This window comes from Falco naumanni, chromosome 5, assembly GCF_017639655.2.
Source record: "Falco naumanni isolate bFalNau1 chromosome 5, bFalNau1.pat, whole genome shotgun sequence".
NCBI lineage: Eukaryota > Metazoa > Chordata > Aves > Falconiformes > Falconidae > Falco > Falco naumanni.
In genome coordinates this window covers 52,045,972-52,064,071 of record NC_054058.1, presented here as the reverse complement: position 1 = coordinate 52,064,071, position 18,100 = coordinate 52,045,972, and the positions used below count along the sequence as shown (strand labels likewise).

At 44.0% G+C, this 18,100-nt stretch overlaps 1 protein-coding gene across 3 annotated transcripts in view; it reads left to right on the top strand.

Moving 5' to 3' along the window:
* Positions 1–17,812, top strand: part of SLC38A1 (solute carrier family 38 member 1) — a 42,008-nt gene extending 24,196 nt beyond the window's left edge. For 2 of the 3 annotated variants that reach the window (XM_040594520.1, XM_040594521.1), the window contains 10 exons: positions 163–244; positions 1,426–1,508; positions 2,373–2,431; positions 2,575–2,700; positions 4,919–4,998; positions 6,195–6,295; positions 9,500–9,618; positions 10,161–10,302; positions 10,411–10,508; positions 11,552–17,812. In XM_040594520.1, coding sequence (XP_040450454.1) covers positions 163–244; positions 1,426–1,508; positions 2,373–2,431; positions 2,575–2,700; positions 4,919–4,998; positions 6,195–6,295; positions 9,500–9,618; positions 10,161–10,302; positions 10,411–10,508; positions 11,552–11,653 — 992 coding nt within the window. In that variant the 3' untranslated portion in view covers positions 11,654–17,812. The remainder of the gene's footprint in view (positions 1–162; positions 245–1,425; positions 1,509–2,372; positions 2,432–2,574; positions 2,701–4,918; positions 4,999–6,194; positions 6,296–9,499; positions 9,619–10,160; positions 10,303–10,410; positions 10,509–11,551) is intronic. The other variant, XR_005827951.1, reaches the window with a different exon arrangement.
* The last annotated feature ends 288 nt before the right edge of the window (positions 17,813–18,100 follow it).

Genomic DNA, 18,100 nt, shown 5'->3' with positions numbered 1-18,100 from the left:
CCTTTAAGGATGCTGTATTACTGAATGATCAGTAGCGTATAGTCGGTTACAGTTCGGGGTCTTTTATCATCTGATGCTAATGCGGGAAAAGATTCAGGATGCTTCTCTGTACTTGTTCCATAAAATATCTTACCCATTTTCTGAACTTTCTTCTTCTTTCAGCAATGTTGAGCTATCTCTTCATAGTCAAAAATGAGCTGCCTTCTGCCATAAAGTTTCTCATGGGAAAAGAAGAATCTTTTCCGTAAGTTAATGTTGGTGATTAGATTACAGAATTTAACATTGTGTAGATAAGTTTAAACATATGTTTACAAAAGCTCTTAAGTATTGGATACTTTTTAGTTTGTCAAAGTAGTTTTTCACAGGAATATTTCAGGAGGTTAGTAAAAACCAAGACAACTTTGGGAAGAAAAAGAGGATGGATAGGAAACAAAAGGTTAAGTCATCAGTAGTCTCTCTCTGCACACCAGATTTTCATGAAGGACTGTGATTTCTACAAACCTCTTACAGCATCCAATATTTTACAGTGTTAGGCAACATTTGAAGATACTGGGAACAATGCAAGTTTAAGATACTATGTATTTCCCTGTGTTCTTAGCATCTTACAGGATTTTGCCCCTGAAGCACTGTCTGTATGTCTGTATGAAATTCTTCGATACTAGCATATGACGATGGCAGACTATTATACTTGGATTTCTGCCACTTACCACTCCTTGACAATTACCAGGTTTTAAATCAAGAGGTATTTCTTTATAGTGGTAAAAATCCTTTGCACTGGGTTATGTGGTGTGCTGTAGTGCACAAGAAGAAGGTAGAGAACCCGTTCCTCAGGCTTTCATACTAAATTGGACTGAGCAGTGGAAATGCGTCATGTGGAACACCACTAAACTAATGCTGTGCCTTCTCCCCTTTCTTGCTTTCCAGCAGGTTTCAAAACACTTTGCTATAAGAAGAGAGACAGCCTTGGGCTGGCTAGTGTGTGCCATCCCGCAGGAGCCTGGTTTGCTGCTTCAGGCACGTGCCTGGGTGGTTTAGCAAACAAATTGTGGTGCCCCCCTCCTGCCCCACTGTGCCCTTTGCCTGATCTTTCCTTGTCCTGGCAGGGTGGCTTATATCACGTTACGGTGGGTGTTCTGCCTCTCAGTCCCACTCACTGATCTCCACAGTAGCACGATATTTTGTCTAGTGACTACGAAAACCTGCCATACCTGAGTCAGAGCAATGCCGTGCTGTAAGGGCTGGATACTTAATGAGTCTACAAAGTTTAGATGTAGCCCCCATCTCTACTTTTGTAGGAGCTTGTAGGGTAAGAAGACCAAAGATGGTTCTGTAACTGCGGGAGTCAAAGAGGATGACTGAGTGCGAGGAAAACCAGAGAGGGTTTAAGGTGTGCTCATGGTGGGTTTTTTTTGATGTTTTATACAGGGCATGGTACGTGGATGGGCGTATCCTTGTTGTCACAGTGACGTTTGGTATAATCCTCCCTTTATGTCTCCTTAAGAACTTAGGTAAGATACATATGCCATTGTGGGAACAAACTAAAGGAGCCCAGACATCATGTCATTGACAGCCACACTGGCACCTCAACTATAATTTAAAAAATGGGATCTCACTGTAATCTAAGCAGCCTCCCTGGTCCAGGAATAAGCTGTGTTTTGAGCATCTTGGAACAAATAAACCTAAATTGTAACAGAGGTTGAACTCAGTATAAACCAGCTTCATCCATACAATTGTGGATATTGATTTTAAAAACTATAGTTAAGAGTGTCCATTTCATAAGGTAATTCTATCTTATATGTAGCCTGTAAAAATAATTTCACAAATTGTAGCATTACCTTTTCTATTGGCATTGAAAGTTTTAGTGATGAGATTAATTGGAGGTATTGAAGTAAGATTGTATTTTCAAATGTGTCTGAGTCCACAGAGACACCAGTAAGTAGGTGCACGATGTATTTTTTAAAACCGCATAAGAAGTTTTGACACCAAAGTCCTATTCAGATCTTCCTTTTGAGAAGATAACCCGTACTCATCTGACGTGGCTCATATTGGGCAATCTGGGTCACATTCTGATTGCAATTGCACATTTTCAGATTTGTTTTAATTATCACAGCCCCTTTCAAAGGAAAATTAGTTAAACTGCCATAACAGTGACCCTTGGGAAGTCAAACCAGTCAGAGCAAAGCTCAAGTCTGTCTGAAAGCTGGGAGGCTTGTGATGTGAGAGACTCCTGCACCAACAGAACATGCTTTTGTCCTGCCCAGAAGCTCACAATACATATTAAATGCATTAAACTTTTCATGAAGCAGCAAAAAGTAAAATTCAAGATATGGCTAATAAAATTTTGTATGAGATTTCCTTTTAATTTCTTTCAGGGTATCTTGGCTATACCAGTGGATTTTCATTAAGCTGCATGGTATTTTTCCTGGTAGTGGTAAGTTCAGCTTGCTTTCTTTGTTGGATGAGAGTCCCTTGATAGGATATTCACTAACTCTCTGATGTTTGAATTTTCGTTTGATTTTATTATTATTATTATTGTTATTATTAGCAACTAGCTGTCTTCCACTCTTATTCTAGGTTATTTACAAGAAGTTTCAAATTCCCTGTGGCGGATCGGAGCTAAATGCAACATCATCTATCCTATCAAATAGCTCAGCACATGAACATATGTGTAAGCCAAAGTATGTTATCTTTAATTCCAAGGTATGTTTCTTTTTATAATACTTATTTTTAATTCACATAATATATGCACCTACACCCCGTGTTCTTAATCCAGTCAGCACCATGTAGGGCCTGATTCTCCATGCTTCCACTCATGCTCCAATGGTGAATGCACAGTGGGTCTCCTTGCCCAGTCTTATGGAGATGCCACGTTGAATTGTAGCTTTTCACGGTCTTGCTCTGCCCCATTTGTAGATGTACTAAGGCTGTGAGCCCAGGCTACCACCAGACAACTAATGCTTTCTTTGGGAGTGTTTTTCTTTCCACTGCTTCTTACTATCTGTGCTGCAACTGCACCTTTAGGCTGTAGTTCAGCAGAGGCTGAGTAAGCCATTCCTGCATTCAAAGCCCAGAAGTAATCCCTCTGTCCTTCTGCACACAAACCACTTCTTTGTGACAGGGTATGTGTTTTATGTAGCCATACAGTGACCTGGATTGCAAAAAGGATACAGTTGAAAGCTAATCCAGCAAAAATTTGATTGCCTTTCAGCTGGATGCTTTCCTCCATCGCCACACAGCTGCAGGAAAAGTTGTGCCAAGAGAATGAGAAAGAGCAACTGGGCTATAGCTGTGGGAGCAGGAGAGTCGCTCCTGTCATCTGTGCTGGGGTGCAGGGCTTGTTCAACAGCACCTTGTGCGGCAGGGCAGGGTCCTCAGGGTGTTGCAGTCGCATTCATAGGGAATGCACATGGATACATAGCATATGCATGCAAAAATTATATCTTTTTAAATTCATCCTACCAGCTTCAGTGAAGAAGTCAATCTGAGCACTTTTCTTTAGTTTGGGGTAGCCATCAGCCCAGATCCAGTGTGACGGACCAAGAACTAGTTAACTTGGTGTGCAATAGCAGCTTAGGTGTACGTATATATTAGATAATGTTGAAGGGCAGTCTTCTCCTACAGCGTCAGCATTTGTCTGAGAGTCAATGGAGGCACATTGGAAGGATCGGTCCATCTGAATTAGGTACGCTGGAGCTGAACTCTGTAGATTTGCCCTTGAGGCCAACGGTTGGCCGGTCATTTTAGCAACTTCAGTGTGTAAGAAGGGAGACAGTTTCACGAAATCAGGGGATGGCTGAGGTTGGCAAGGACCTCTGGAGGTCATCTGGTCCAACCTCCCTGCTCAAGCAGGGACACCTAAAGCTGGCTGCCCAGCAGCATGTCCAGCCAACTTCTGAATATCTCCATGGACGGAGAGCACAACAGCAGTAGCATGCTGTGAGCGAGGGAGAGAAGGTGGTACAGGCCTGGGTGAGGAAGGACTGCTGGAGAGAAAGTAGTGTATTTACTGAATCTGTCGGGCCTGGGGTGTACCCCGGGACGGCTTCTGTGGGAAGGGGATGCCTGTGGCCAGCACGAGCAGATCTTAGAGGGTTGGGGAGAGCTGTGTGTAGGTCTGGACTCATTTTGTCCTCACAGGAGGACAGATCACAGAGTGATCTCTGCTTGTACCCGTACCCTGGGGAGAATGGAAGCGCTGCGGTGCTGAGATCATTTGTGAAGTTTGGCTGTACACTGAGGATTGAAACCCACTCAGGTTTTTGGTGGAGAAGGGGGTGAAGTCCCCCCTGGAGGCCTCCGGCGCTTCCTGGTGACGTAACAGTCTCTCTCTTTCCCTAAGGAAAAGCATGCTCCCCCCACAGCCCTCCTAGCCCTTTTGTTGGCCTGGGAAATGAAGGGACTCAGTCTGGTACCTTGAGATATCCATTTATTTGTAAGTTCTGCATTCCTCTTCTCTTTTCTTACAGTCTGGATATGGGCTTCCTCTTCAGGACTTCAGCCTTAGTACCACGGGTGTGCACCCCTCTCCATGCCAAGGCAGGGTAGCGTAGCGGTGACCCACCATACATCCCTTTTATGCGTGACGGTGTGCTAGTAACGGTGGCAGGAGCTGGGCAGGGAAACCCATCCCAGGGAGCAAAACCAGCAGCCATGTGGCCTCCAGCGCTGCGCTCTGCGAGCAGTCAGGGCTGTGCTCACACGACCAATGCAAAGACTTTGTCCTCCCACTGACAGAGCACTGCTTTCCATGTCATTAAATACGTGCTAATTGACCGGTCTCCTGCACTCTCTGAAGGCTCTCAACATTCAGTTGAAGAGTCCAGAGAGTTGGGAGCTGAGGTAGTTGAACACAGATCATTTCTTCACGCCGCTGGGGGAAATACTTCTTAACTTCTTTTCTGAAATTCTCTCTGAACAGACCGTGTACGCTTTGCCCACCATTGCTTTTGCATTTGTGTGCCACCCATCAGTCCTCCCGATTTACAGCGAACTTAAAGAGTAAGCCTTTCTCTTTTTTTTTTCATTTTTTTTTCCCCAGTTAATTGTTTTGAACTGCTTTACATGGAAAATGTTAGCGCAGAGGTGCTCTGAGTCATTCATGCCATTTGGAGGAGATGTGATTTAATAACACCCAAGAAGCCAACGAGTGTGGCTGTTGGCTAGGAAATCTGGCCTCCCAGGCACACCACTGGGGTGGGGGTGAGGCAGGCTGAGGATAATGCAATACTTTGGGAGTTTTCTCTGGAGGTACACGGCAGCCTGTGGAGAGCCAAGTTGTGGCGGTCGTTATTTGGCATAGGAGAGAGGCGTGTGTTCTGCTGACGGCATTTGTTCCAGTGCAACTAAAAATCTGTTGCGGTACCAGGAAATAAAGTACTTTCAGCCTTACCCGTACTAAAAGATCTTTGCCAGTATGGCTGTCTTGCTGACACCTCTGGCTGGGCAGGCCTGTGGGGAGCTGGAGACTGGCCCTGCTGCGACATTGCTGGCAGCCCTGGAGGGGCTGCAGTGGGGTCCTGGGCCATGGGGGGAGACCCAGGGGAGAGGTCGGCGTCAGTCAGACCCATGGGTGCCCTCAGGTCCTGGTCCCTTGCTGGGCACTTTAAGTTTCAAGTGACTTCAGCGGGTTCCCAGGTGCCTATTTAGGGCATCCCTGTGTGAATTTAAAAGCCTAAGTTTAGGTACTGGAGTGTGAATATTTCAGAACAATTATCTGAAAATGAAATGTTTACACTTAACCTATTTTACAGGTCTACAGTGATCTGCATACTTTCATTATTTTCTTCCCTTGTGGACACAAATGTTTCTCTGCAAACATTCAGAATGTTGGGGGGAGTTCCCCTCTGTATGATTTTATTCTTCCTTTATTTTGACCTTTTTATTTAATTACTGAAGTGTTTAAGGGCTGTCCCTGTCCACTCAGTTCCACTCTTTACTGTTTAAGCGGGTATGGCTGGGGAGCAGAGCCACGGGGCAGACCCACCAGTTCTTGACTTAAGCCTCAGCTAGGGTCCATTTCCCCAGTCCTTCTTTTCCTTGTGTAGCTGTCAATGAATTCCTGTTTTAAATGAAAATGCATTCACCAGTCTCCCCAGAATTACTATGTTTATGCAAAGACTTAATACATTTTTAAACAGCTATTGAAAAATCCAGCCCAACCATTTTTATGTGCTCTTTTTTTCTTCTTTCTCCAGCCGTTCACAGAAAAAAATGCAGTTGGTTTCAAATATCTCATTTTTTGCCATGTTTGTGATGTACTTTATGACTGCCATATTTGGCTATTTGACTTTCTATGGTAAGTATGCAGTTCTTTACTGATCGAAGTAGAAAGGGAATACATGTGAAATCAATAGTGTATCCCAGCTGGAAAGGAAAGTCCCGTCCACTTATATTAAAATCCTTTTTCAAATAATTTTCCTTGGAAGTTTTTATATTGGAGGTACAAATCCTTTCCTCCCTTTCCCCTATGGATGAAAAGCACAAGTGAAAGTATTATTTGCAAAAGGCATATTGAAAATATCAGGGAGAGATTTGTTTAACACAACTGGGGATTAGCTGAACCCCACTAAGATTTTCATTCCCAGGTCCTCACCTGAATTTTGTGCACATTGGTAAAGACTGAAGCACGTATATCTGCACAAAAGGCGAGAGATTTGAGAGCAGGTCCTAGGAAATGAGTATCAAATCAGCCATCACAGCTTTTTAATTTTCTTATTGACGCTTTTGTCATAGAGGCAATGGACCAAATGCTTTCCTTGTGTCCCCAGAGCTGACCCCTTCAGGTCTTGGTTAAATAAACTGGCAGTGAAGGTGGGGAAGCTTTTGAGTGTTGTCCCAGCTCAGCCACCGAAGGATGGTTATTTCAGCGTTTGAGACTTGCACCCTATCTCTTTTCATGCCTATCTGTTCACTTAAAGAAACAAACAAATTACGTTGTATCGCTAAAGGATGCAATGCCTACTCTCTAGAGGCACAATTATTAAGTTATGGTAGGATAAAATACGAATGTTGCCCAGGAAGATACTCCCATGTTCCAGTGTAATGGGAGTGCTGAAAAGTAGTGTCTTTTCCCATAGACCGTTAAGGGGTTACAAGACAGATGACAAACCTGATGTTTGCCTTTTACCTCAGAGCCACCAACAGGTCGTCAGTCTTCTCCACCCTATTCCAAGTGACCTTTCTGTTACAATCTCCTCATTCATGATACCGTTCCCTGTGAGCCACCTATTGCAAGAGAAAATAAGTAAATATGAAATGTGGCTTTTTTTCTTCTAAAGGTGTACTTATCTCATATTTATTTTCTCAGTCTCTCATGCTGTTTATGAGGCCTTGAGTCTGCATGCATTGAAGTAACTTGAGGTCATCTGTTCTAATTTTCCCAATAAAACCACAAATACGCTGCAAGTGACAACAGCAACAGCCGCTCTCATCCAACTGCTCCCATCTAACACGTTTTTGTAGAAATGCATCAAATTAGCAGCCCCAGGGAGCAAGTGGGTGTAAATCAGCACGGACCCCTTCGCTTTGGCAGGGAGGAGATTCTGATGTGATTGCCCCAGGGATCTGAGGAGGCAGATCCGTGGTGCTCCTCTCTGGGAATCTCCCACACCCCTCAAGGACGAGGGTCTGGAGTCCATGGAGGAGGTAGGGGCTGCGTCCTTCTGGCCCTCCCAAGGGGGAATGGCGGAGGAATCCCTGGGGTGTCTCGTGTGCCTCTCCCCACGTCAGGCGTCCCTGCTGCCCAGCGCCAAGAGCCCGCGGGTGGAAGCTGCGTGGCTCTGCGGGGGCTTCCGCAAGGGCCAGTGCCATGGCAGGCAGCAAAAGCGACACTGAGGGAATAGAAAATTTCTCCACCTTGATCCTTCTTCTCCATTGAGACTGACAAGACCTTACCTTTCGTATGTTCACTTACAGTTTTCTAACCCTCTCCTCTACCCTTACCTGGGTAAGAACAGCATTTTTATTGTGGCCATTTCTTATTTACACCAATAGTACTTACTTGTCTGTTTGCTGTGTTCTCGAAAGTGTTGCAGTGATGACTATATTTACATTACAGAATTACAGAAAAGAGGTGTTTTTCTTCCCCTAAAAGGTCACAGTGTGGTTGGGCTCTGTGGTGTATCTAGCTGAAAGGAAAACAGACCTTCAACTGTAAGCCTTGCCCTTCACTTCCTACCTGGCTGCAGTCCGTGAGCGGTACAGAAGTTGCAGTCTGTGCTTGCAGGAGCAGAGTAAGCTCTGTGTTGCAGAAGCTGTGCATGTGCCCGGCTTGAAAACCCCACTCCTAACCTGCAGGGAGGTGGGAGAGCATTTTCTTTCTCCTGGTGGGGATTCAAGCACTGCGTAGGTGGTGTTGACACATAGTCTCTCCCCAGAAGGGTGTCTTGGGGGAAGCGCAGGCATTGCACCACGGGACAGATCCCTCTGCCTCCAGGAGTACATGAGGTTTTACCAAGCGCCAAAGATTCTTAATGAGACGGGGCTGACGAGTTCCCTTTGAGAAGTTTAATTTAAAAGCCGTTATGTTTTACCACCAGCATTTTTTCAGATTAGCAGGCAGAAACAAAACTTGAGCCTAAAAAGGGGCAGCAAGTATCTTCTCTGGCGCGCTTAAGAGCTGCCTCCTTAGGTTATTGCTCCTAGGTATTTTAAAGTTACAAAGCAAACACACAGGTCAGTCAGCAACTCGGTTTTGCTGTCAGCACACACAGACCTGCTCTGCACTATTTATCACAGCTTCAAGGAAACATTTTTTGCAGGAGGTCATATTAAACTACCACCAGCGCCTCCCCATTAGGCACTCCCCTGTGATTTGTCTTGGCTGCTGGGGCCACCAGCCAGCATGGGGCCAAGCTGCAGGTGCTGCTGGAGGGGTGGCAGGTTCAAGAGAAAAAAACACCAGGGCAGCCCTCGGTGGAGCTCTCAAGGGATTTGAGTGCAAATGTCAGAGTGTCCCACTGAGAGTTGACCTGAGACAGGTTTTGTTCTTGGTTGAGAACAGGGCCACTGCTTTTTGCTGGAAGTTTATTTGCTGTTTAGACTATTTTAGCTCAAAACTTTGTAGTTTGTTTTAAGTTCGGCCATTGCAGTGCATGTGGATATTTTTGTATCATTTGAAACTGAAAAAAAAAATGCCCACGGAACCAATTAGAAATAGCTTATTTCACTTTTTTTTTTTATATATATATATATATATGTAAGCAAGCTTTCATGTACGTCTCACTGTTGTCTTTCCTACAGTGAAAATTACCTTAGACTTAGGCATGTGCTGTCTTGAATTGGGATGCATTCCTAAATCAGGCCTCCAAAGGATTAATCTGGAATAATGGGATCATTAGGATTTGGTTCAAAGCACTGTTTTAACTCAAGAATGTTTCATTCCATACTCTTTTGTTTGCAGATAAATCACTTGTTGTTCAAGAAGGCTGTTGTTAAGCAATGATTTTTGTGAATGAATTGCCTGTTCCCCAGAACACTTACCTTACTGTCTTTTCCATAGACAATGTGCAGTCAGATCTGCTTCACAAGTACCAGAGCAAAGATGACATCCTCATCCTGACCGTGCGCTTGGCTGTGATCGTTGCGGTGATACTCACGGTGCCAGTGCTGTTTTTCACTGTGAGTAAGATGTTCCACACAGTCTGGGAGTTGGTAACGGCTGTACACAGCACATTTCTTCAAAACACAGTCCAGCAGTTACTGAGACAGTGAAGTTGCAGATACAAAAAGAGCTTGAGCTTGGATCAGTCTTTTCCCACACCAGACTTCCCCTAACTTCTGGAGAAGTTCTCCCTGAAGGAAATAAATGAATCACTTTTGGTCTTAAATCTGTTTTCAATTGAATCCACAAGGGCCCTTTCTTACTTCACATTACTTCACTGGAGCAGGCTCAAAGGTGAAGTTCATTTTTAAGTGCAGAAGGATCCCAAAAGGCATATTAGAAAGAGAGGAATATCCTGCTGCAGAGGCATGTGCACCTACAGTTTGAAATACCAAATTAATGTTAAGGATTATTTCAAAGGACATTACATGAGAGACCCCAAAAATTCTGACGGATCTATGCAGCGCTTGTCACATGAAGGACCAGTTAAAATAATCATGGGAAGCTTTGAATTGGCTTATAGACTATTTCTGACAGAGATCTCTCTCTCTTCCTACAGGTGCGTTCATCATTATTTGAGCTGGCTAGAAAAACAAAATTTGACTTATGCCGTCATGTTTTGGTTACTTTTGTTCTTTTGGTTATCATCAACCTGTTAGTCATTTTTATCCCAACCATGAAGGATATTTTCGGTGTTGTAGGTACAGTATCCTGGTTTTGTACTGCTAATAAAAGGCTGTTGCTAATCAGCAACATTATAATTAGCTGTTGCTGACAGCTAACAAAAATCTTTTATTTGAATTTTGCAGGGGTCACTTCTGCCAATATGCTGATTTTCATTCTTCCTTCATCTTTGTACTTAAAAATTACACAGCAGGATGGATCGAAGTTGACTCAGAGGATTTGGGTATGCATTCTTTTACATCAATGCAACGCTTTCATTTTGTCACTCCTTATAATCTGCTAGAGGCAAAGCGTACCTAATCTGGACGTATGTGTGAGCTTCTTTACGTTACTTTCCCTCCCTGCCTCAGTCAGTTGGCAGCCGTGCTTGCCCTTCTCCTTCGCAAACCCCAGGGGTCTCCCAGCAGAGGGGCCATACCACACAGGGCACCCCATGTTCTGGTGGGCCCTTCTTTGCGGGGTGAGGGGCTCTCCCACCAGCTGGCAGGCGGCAGCTCTGGAAGCAGCTGCAGCTGTCAGCAGGGCCTCCAGCCCACTTCAGTCAACCTTCCAGCCCAGCAAGCTTTCTCCATTTCAGTGTGTCGATCCAGAAAGTGTGCAAAGCGCTCCATTTGCGGTATTCCTTGTGGTTTTAATGGATCTGAACCAGACTTAGGGTGCTGCCACCAGAAGAAGCCAGCTGAAATGTTAGCCCTTTGGCATGCATGAGTAGATGGGAATGGGCCTTGGAAAGATTTCCTATGAGCCCCAGAAAGCTGCAGCTGAAAAGACACAGCATTCCTGTGTATTCCCAGTCTAACAGAGCATGCACTGGAAGCATCGTAAGGTCGGACCCTCCTGCACTCAGCAGACCAGCATGAAACCCGTGTTTCACTTCTGGTTTCATCTGCAGACCCCAAATCGAAAGGGCTGAAATTCAGTGACACATATCCGATGGGAAGAGTATACTTATTTCCATGAGGCTTTGTAAAGGGCAGAGCTGATTGGGTCCTAAAAACAGACTCACTTAATCCTCTTTAGAGATGATCGGTGTTTAAGAAGTGAATTGAAAGGAGAAAAAAAATGGTTTTGGTGTTCAACTAATTATTAATGACACTAATCTGTTTAATTATCTGTGGGTCTTGTCTTTACCAGAAGTGCTATCCCATTTTAGCTGATAACTTTGATACATCACCTTGTAAATCTCCTTAAGAGGAGAAGTTAACGTACTTGAATTAATTGTCTTTTCTTTTTATTCATTGATTTTCTCTCTACTTTTTGTTCCAGGCTTCTCTTTTCTTGGCACTGGGGATAATGTTTTCCCTAGTGAGCATTCCTTTGGTCATCTATGACTGGGTACAATCAGGAGGCAGTGCCGAAGGCCACTGAAGTTCACCTCCTTCTGAAAAGACACCCCCGTTTGCTACACACCAAAATCGCAACCATCGGTTCTGTTATCTATTCCGCATTTTGTGAGTTTACTCAAATCAAATCCAAATAATGATTATCCAGTACTAAAAATACTGTTATGGGTGTATTTTCTTGCAGAAACAGACCCATTTTGCCAACAGGCATATCACTCTGTCCCCCAACACCAAGTTATCAGATCAGCTCTGTGTTGTCCGTGAGACTATATAGAGCATTGCTCATAGGAATTCATCACGATTGATTTGTTTCCCCTCTTCCACCCATGAATTGTATTGTTCCGTTATTATCCTTAGCCCTTCAACTATAAGCTCTGCTCCTTTAGGGCAGCAGCTCCTGTTGTTATCAATCCCAACTGGAGTGATGTCAGTTCACACCCTTCCCCCCCATCTTTTAGCCAGAACTCTGCTCTCCAATTGTACGTATCTGGTTTGTTGGTTTGTTTGTTTGTTCTGTTGCTGTTTTGTGCACCATTTGCTTCACTGGGTTAAGTGCAGCATTCTGGATATGGACACGAAAAGCACCATAAGAACGCAAATGAGCGTTATATAAGTGTAGGTCCTAAATCTGGTGCTTCTTTCTGATGTTTTGGTGAGGGAGCCAGCCCCAGGGCTTGGCCCTTTTGTAGCTTTGGGGAACAGACCTCTGCGTGTGTGTGTCTTTGTGACGGGGTGCAGGGAGCGCAAGGATGGCCACCACCAGCAGCCACCGTTCCCCAGGCACACTTCAGTTGGAGCCTGACCAGAGCTAGACTTGATCCCAACCCATAAGTACCTGAGCCTGAAGAGAAGCAGATGCTCCAAGATTTCCACAGGAAGTCTGCATTTTATTCAGCATTAAACTGTTTACTAATGCCCCACTTGTCTCAGACAAAAAAACAAGCCCCAGTTTTATCAAAACCTACGCATTTAATCATACCTCATGCCTTTTCCATTCTGGGATTCATTTGTACATACCTTGCAGAGACTGGCTCCTCTCTCGTGTCTTATCCTTCTCCCACTGAAGTCAGCGGGAGCAGGATTTGACTCGCCCTGCCAAACTACTGGATTTCTAATGGAAATGTCAATCTATAACATTTCTTTAAGCAAACAAAAACACTCTTTTATATTTAATATGTTTTGTTACATTTCTCATTGATCCTCCATAACAAAGGCATTCAGTTACTATTAGCAGAAACACTGTAACTTGCATCTGTTGTCCTCAAAATAAGCATTTGCCTAATGCCTTAGAGCTGGTGTAGAGAACTACTTGTAGAGACTCAAATGCTAAGCAGGTGATCGTTAACCATCCTGGGCAGACATCTTCTATTAGTGCACTGCCAGCAGCATAAACATGTTCACTTTGTGTCATTCACCGTGTGAGCTAAAAAGTGTCTCAAAATATGAACCCAGCTCCCAGTGAAAGAACTGGTGTCTAAAGGGAGCCCCGCTTCACGCCCAAGGGCTGAGCGGTGCCCTCAGTATGCTCGAGCCATACTTGTCAGTATGCAGTGACCCTCTTGTTCCCAGTAGCTGGTTCATTGCCGACTCCCATTGTAACTGTGGAAGGAGACTGTCATCAGCTGTGGGGAACCTGCCATTGCAGCTTCCTCTTTTTACGGTTAGGAATGGAGGATTTGGGATCTTGGGATTTCTGTGAGCTATCGAATTGCCTCAGTTGCCTTTGCCTTGTCCTACACGGCTTGAAGTCACTGAGAGTTGAGATCACAGAGCACTTCTCTGGCCCTTGAAAGTTGGTTTCTAAGGGTAATGTCCAGAGAGGTTAGGTTGGGGCCTTTCTTGGAATTTGGGCATTGAGATGCAGACCATTCATGCTGCAGAAACTAAGCCTACTAAACCCAGACTTCTAGACCTGTACTTCAGCCTCGGCAGTGAGGTACCCGGCTCTGCCAGTACTCCACTGTGATCCACAAAAGGCAGAGCTGACTACCGCAGGCTGCCCAAGTCCTCAGAGTAGCCCAGCAGCAAGAACAAAACTGGAAGCCTCCTTCCTCTGGGCAAAGTGACCTGCTAGACTGCAGAGCAGGTTCCCTTATTCTGATTTCCTCCTGGCCCTTCAGACCTTTCCTCACAGGCTCCCAGCAAGGTCTCCGGTGCAATGTCCTTCCTCCCAAGCACCGCGCAGCCAAGCACTTAACACACAAACTGCTGAGCTACCCAAGGCTAAGGTCGCTGTGGTTTCCTGCAGCTGGTCTCAAACTCTTGCCTGTGATGGTGCAGGTCACCAGTTCTCTCTGCACTGTCTCTTTATGAGACTGATCCCTGCCCTTATTCACAGATATACCATAGCCCAGATGTTTGTCAGGCTCTGGAGAGAAGAACCTATGCTTGGTTCCTATCTCCTCACTCCCTGGTCAGCAGGAGCCCAGCATCTCACTCCGTTTTCTGACTCAGCTTGCTAGGGTCACATTTCAGGTTTTGAGGTGCCTTATAATCTCTCTGGATCTTATCCTAAAACACTTAACTCAGACCTGAGAATGCTGTACAGTGTTATCCTCAAGATGTTCCAGGGCCCTCCTGCTTTCCTGCCCCCTTTATCCTTCTACTACTGATTTATGAGCAGTGCAGCTCTGTGCATTGGGGGGTTGTGAGAGAGGAGATCCTGGGAGCGACTTTCAGGTACCCAGGTGTGCGATAGAGGTCTGATCTGCTGCACAAGGTCCCAGCAAGGTCACAACTGTGACATCTCCCTCCCACCCACCACCATCCCCAAATAGCATGTAGTCTCCTGTTTAAAATACCAACCATTGAGTTTTGGTACCCAGCTTCCTTCAACTTGAAGGGCTGTTGGGTGACTGATTGCTCCTTGCATCTTCCCAAATCTCCTCCATCACTACTCCTCTCCTTCCTCTTTGCTATTCTGCCACCTTCTTTTTCCCAGTTTATTTGTATACTGGAGTTTTACTGGATAAATAGGGAGAAGAATGAGCTGGGTGTGTGCATAGAGTGAAATTAACCTGAGGTACTGGACCATCAAAGCGTATCTTAGATACTGAAAAATAGATACCCAAAATATTGAGTCTTTAAACAGACTTTGTTTCTGGGTCTCTGGAAAAAAAAGAGAAAAAAAAAAGAAAGAAAAAAAAGAGGGAATTTTGCTTAGACTGATTTATTGGCATCATATTTATAGATATTTATGGAAAGGAATCATGTGTTTATTGATGTCTGTGGTAATGAACGTGAAATAACGTGCTTTTTGTTTTCTCATCAGGTTTATACATTCTTAACAGAATGCAATAGACCCTGCTGTAACTGTCAACATCAGTGATGGATGACAATATTTGTATGAGGTTATCTGTAAAATGTACTGCTGTTATTCAGTTCATTTGGAATAGTGAACTTGTAGCCAACAATGTACGAGTCCCACATTTTAGCTAGGATTTTAAGAGCACAGTGAAATGCTGTAGGAGTTTCTCTGTTGTTAAATTAATAGGATCCAGAGTACCGTATCTACTTAGTAGGTGGTAGCATGCTTTCTTTTCATAGAGAGTTTATCACTATTGTGAGCACTGCAAATGTCATAGACTGGATGCAAAATCGCTCTGAATAACTACAACAAATTACTTTAAAATTCTCATTTGCATTATAGCAACAGTTGTGTGGTGAGGGACAAGGAAGGACTAATTAGAAGCAAGGGTTCCTAATAAGATTGTAGGAGTTAATCCTACACTTAAAAGATGGCCTTACTGCTTCTCCTAGTCCACAGCACATTGCAAAGAAAATAGTCATGAGCTTAAAGCGCCCTTACAGTTGCAGAATACAGATGCCCTTCTCTGTCCAACGGCAAATATGCCTCGTAAGTAAAACACAGTCAATTGTTATTTGGGAACAGTATCTCCGGAGCAATGACCTCTCTGGGTGATACTTACTTCTGGTCAGAGGGCCAATGTCAAATCCATGCACTGGCACAGACCTTTTGCAGGGCTGACACGGACTGAGTGGTGGTGCCTGGCCCGTGTGCAGGCCCAGGGCAGAACAGCCAGTCTCATCCTGTGAGGTCAGGGACAGGGGTGCCCGTCTGCTCCCGAGGGCTGCCTTCCTGAGCCACATACCCACCCACAGCTTGTGCTCCACTTGCAATAGGTCACACGTGCAAATGCAGGTCGGGTGATACATGGGTTGTGTCTGTACATCTGCCTTACAGTGCATAAGCACCACAGCTCGCTTTGATATTATTAACAGTAACGATTAATGGTATCTCTAGCTTATCTTTAAATGAATAAGTTTCTTTGCTTGAACCTTACATTAAGGCTAAAAAGCATCTTGGTCAAAACAAAACTCTTTCCATGTGGTGGTATCCCACCTCCAGTCCTACTGTCCCACCCCAGTGCCTATAGGAGAAAGGCACAGCAGAATGTACTCAGCTCCATCAGCAGCTCCACAAGATGGCTTTATCGCCTGGCACCAGGGTGCTTTCTTAAACAATTCCCCAGGGCCCTTGCTGTCAGGAAAATCCTTATTTCCTGTAACTTACACAAAGAATGTTTTATTTGTATCTAATGTAAGGATTTCTGTAACAAACTGTGAAAAAAAAAAAAAAAAAGATAATGAATTAATAAAAAGTACAGGGCTGGAAAGGTCTAGAATTCACAAATTGTACACATACCTATGTTTCTGAAGACAAATCTATGCAGTTGTGTTGTATTGTAGGAAATTTCATTTTTATGTACATATATATATTGTAAATAAATAGGATGCTGTATATTTTTGCAGTTGTTTATCCCCTATGATATAGAAGTGTTGAGATAGGCTCTGCATATTAAGAATAATTTTAATAGAAATATAAATACTTTCGCTTCTGACTTAGCAAAATGTTATCCTTTCCTTTCTCCCAAGAGTCCACAAGTTAAATCCTAAACTTGAAAATATTATTACATCACTAATGTAACAAGAAAAAGAGAAAGAAAAGGCTCAGTGAAATTCCAGTGCATGACTCCCTGTTTTCTCAACCGCAGGTTAGCCAGTCTTCCTGCTGGGTAAAATACCTTCCCTATAAAGGGCCCCTTTGGTACCCAGGAACCTCCTACCTCAGCTGAGGCCAGGTGGTAGTAAAGTGCTGAGAAGGCTTTATGGAGAAACCAGACCAAACTGCAGCCAGCAATTTGACCCAGCATTATACCATGTTGTGTCCAGGCATGTATTTACCCAACTAGTCCAAACGGCAGTCAGGGCAGGACTTCTGCATTTCCATTTTCAGCAACCAGAAACACCTGGAGTTCAGGAAAAAAGTACTAAAAGCCAGGGGCGGGCAGCAACCAGAGCAATTTCTACCACTTCGAGCCTGCTCCCTTTCTGCAGAGTCCTGTGTCTACTCCTCCACTGCAGACCCAGGTACGCTGCTATCATACAACCAAAACACTAGCACCTGAGGCTGACAAGAGCACCCCCAGCCCGGGACTGCTTACACATCCCACCCTAGAATGGGCAGAGGCCAGTATTTTGGTTGCGGGATAGCTGCGTGTCTAGGGGTGAGGATGATGGGAGGGGAGGGTTGTGTATGTCCTGCGAGTGCCTCCATCAAGAGCCTTGCATAGACTTTCTCGCTGGTAAAGCACGGAAACATGTTTTTTTCAGGACTGCTGAAAAACGGAGGTTGAGAAATGCATCTAAAAATAATTGTATTTTTTTCCATGTTTACTTTATGGTCTTGGATGAAAATGAAACTTGAAATAATGTTTGCTTTCACCGTGAGTATAAATTTGAGGAAAAAACCTATATGCAGTCATATTCTACAGAGCTTTTCAAATTAATACAAGTGTACATTTTGTTTTCACTGTTAAAGCCAACAAAATATAAACTGTAAAAGGTATTTTTCCACAAGACTTGAACTTTAACTTGTTTCTAGAAACCTGTTTTTAGTGTCCCAAGGTATGTTAAGGCTCATCCAGGTCCAGTATAAACAATACTGTTTGAATGATGTACACTTGATATGAGCTCGTCTTTAATATATTGTTGAAGTGAGTCATTTTGCTCCTGCTAACATCACCATACTTTGTGCTGCTCATATCCAAGTAAAAGAAGCAGTTTTTCAGTTTCTGTGTGTAAATAATAAAAAAAAATGTATTAAGTTCTATAATCTCTCTGTTACCTCTATAGTTTTTAAACATTAAAATTGTGATCTAAACATGTTGGTGCTATACTCATTCTTTCAAAGGGATGACTATACATTATTATAATGCCTTAAACAGCACGTGCTCACCACTCTTAGGCAAGTATTTTCACTGAACTCATGGCATGCAGCTCTTGCAAAGCCAAATATATTAGATTCAGTGCAGTATATAGAGCAGAACATCAGTAGATGGCTATGGAGCATTAATGTAGTTCCCAATACAGTTTTAGAGGGATCTGAAGCCAGAGTGTATGGTCACCACAGATGGGTTGCTGAAGATGACAGCCCTTCCCAAGCCCAGTG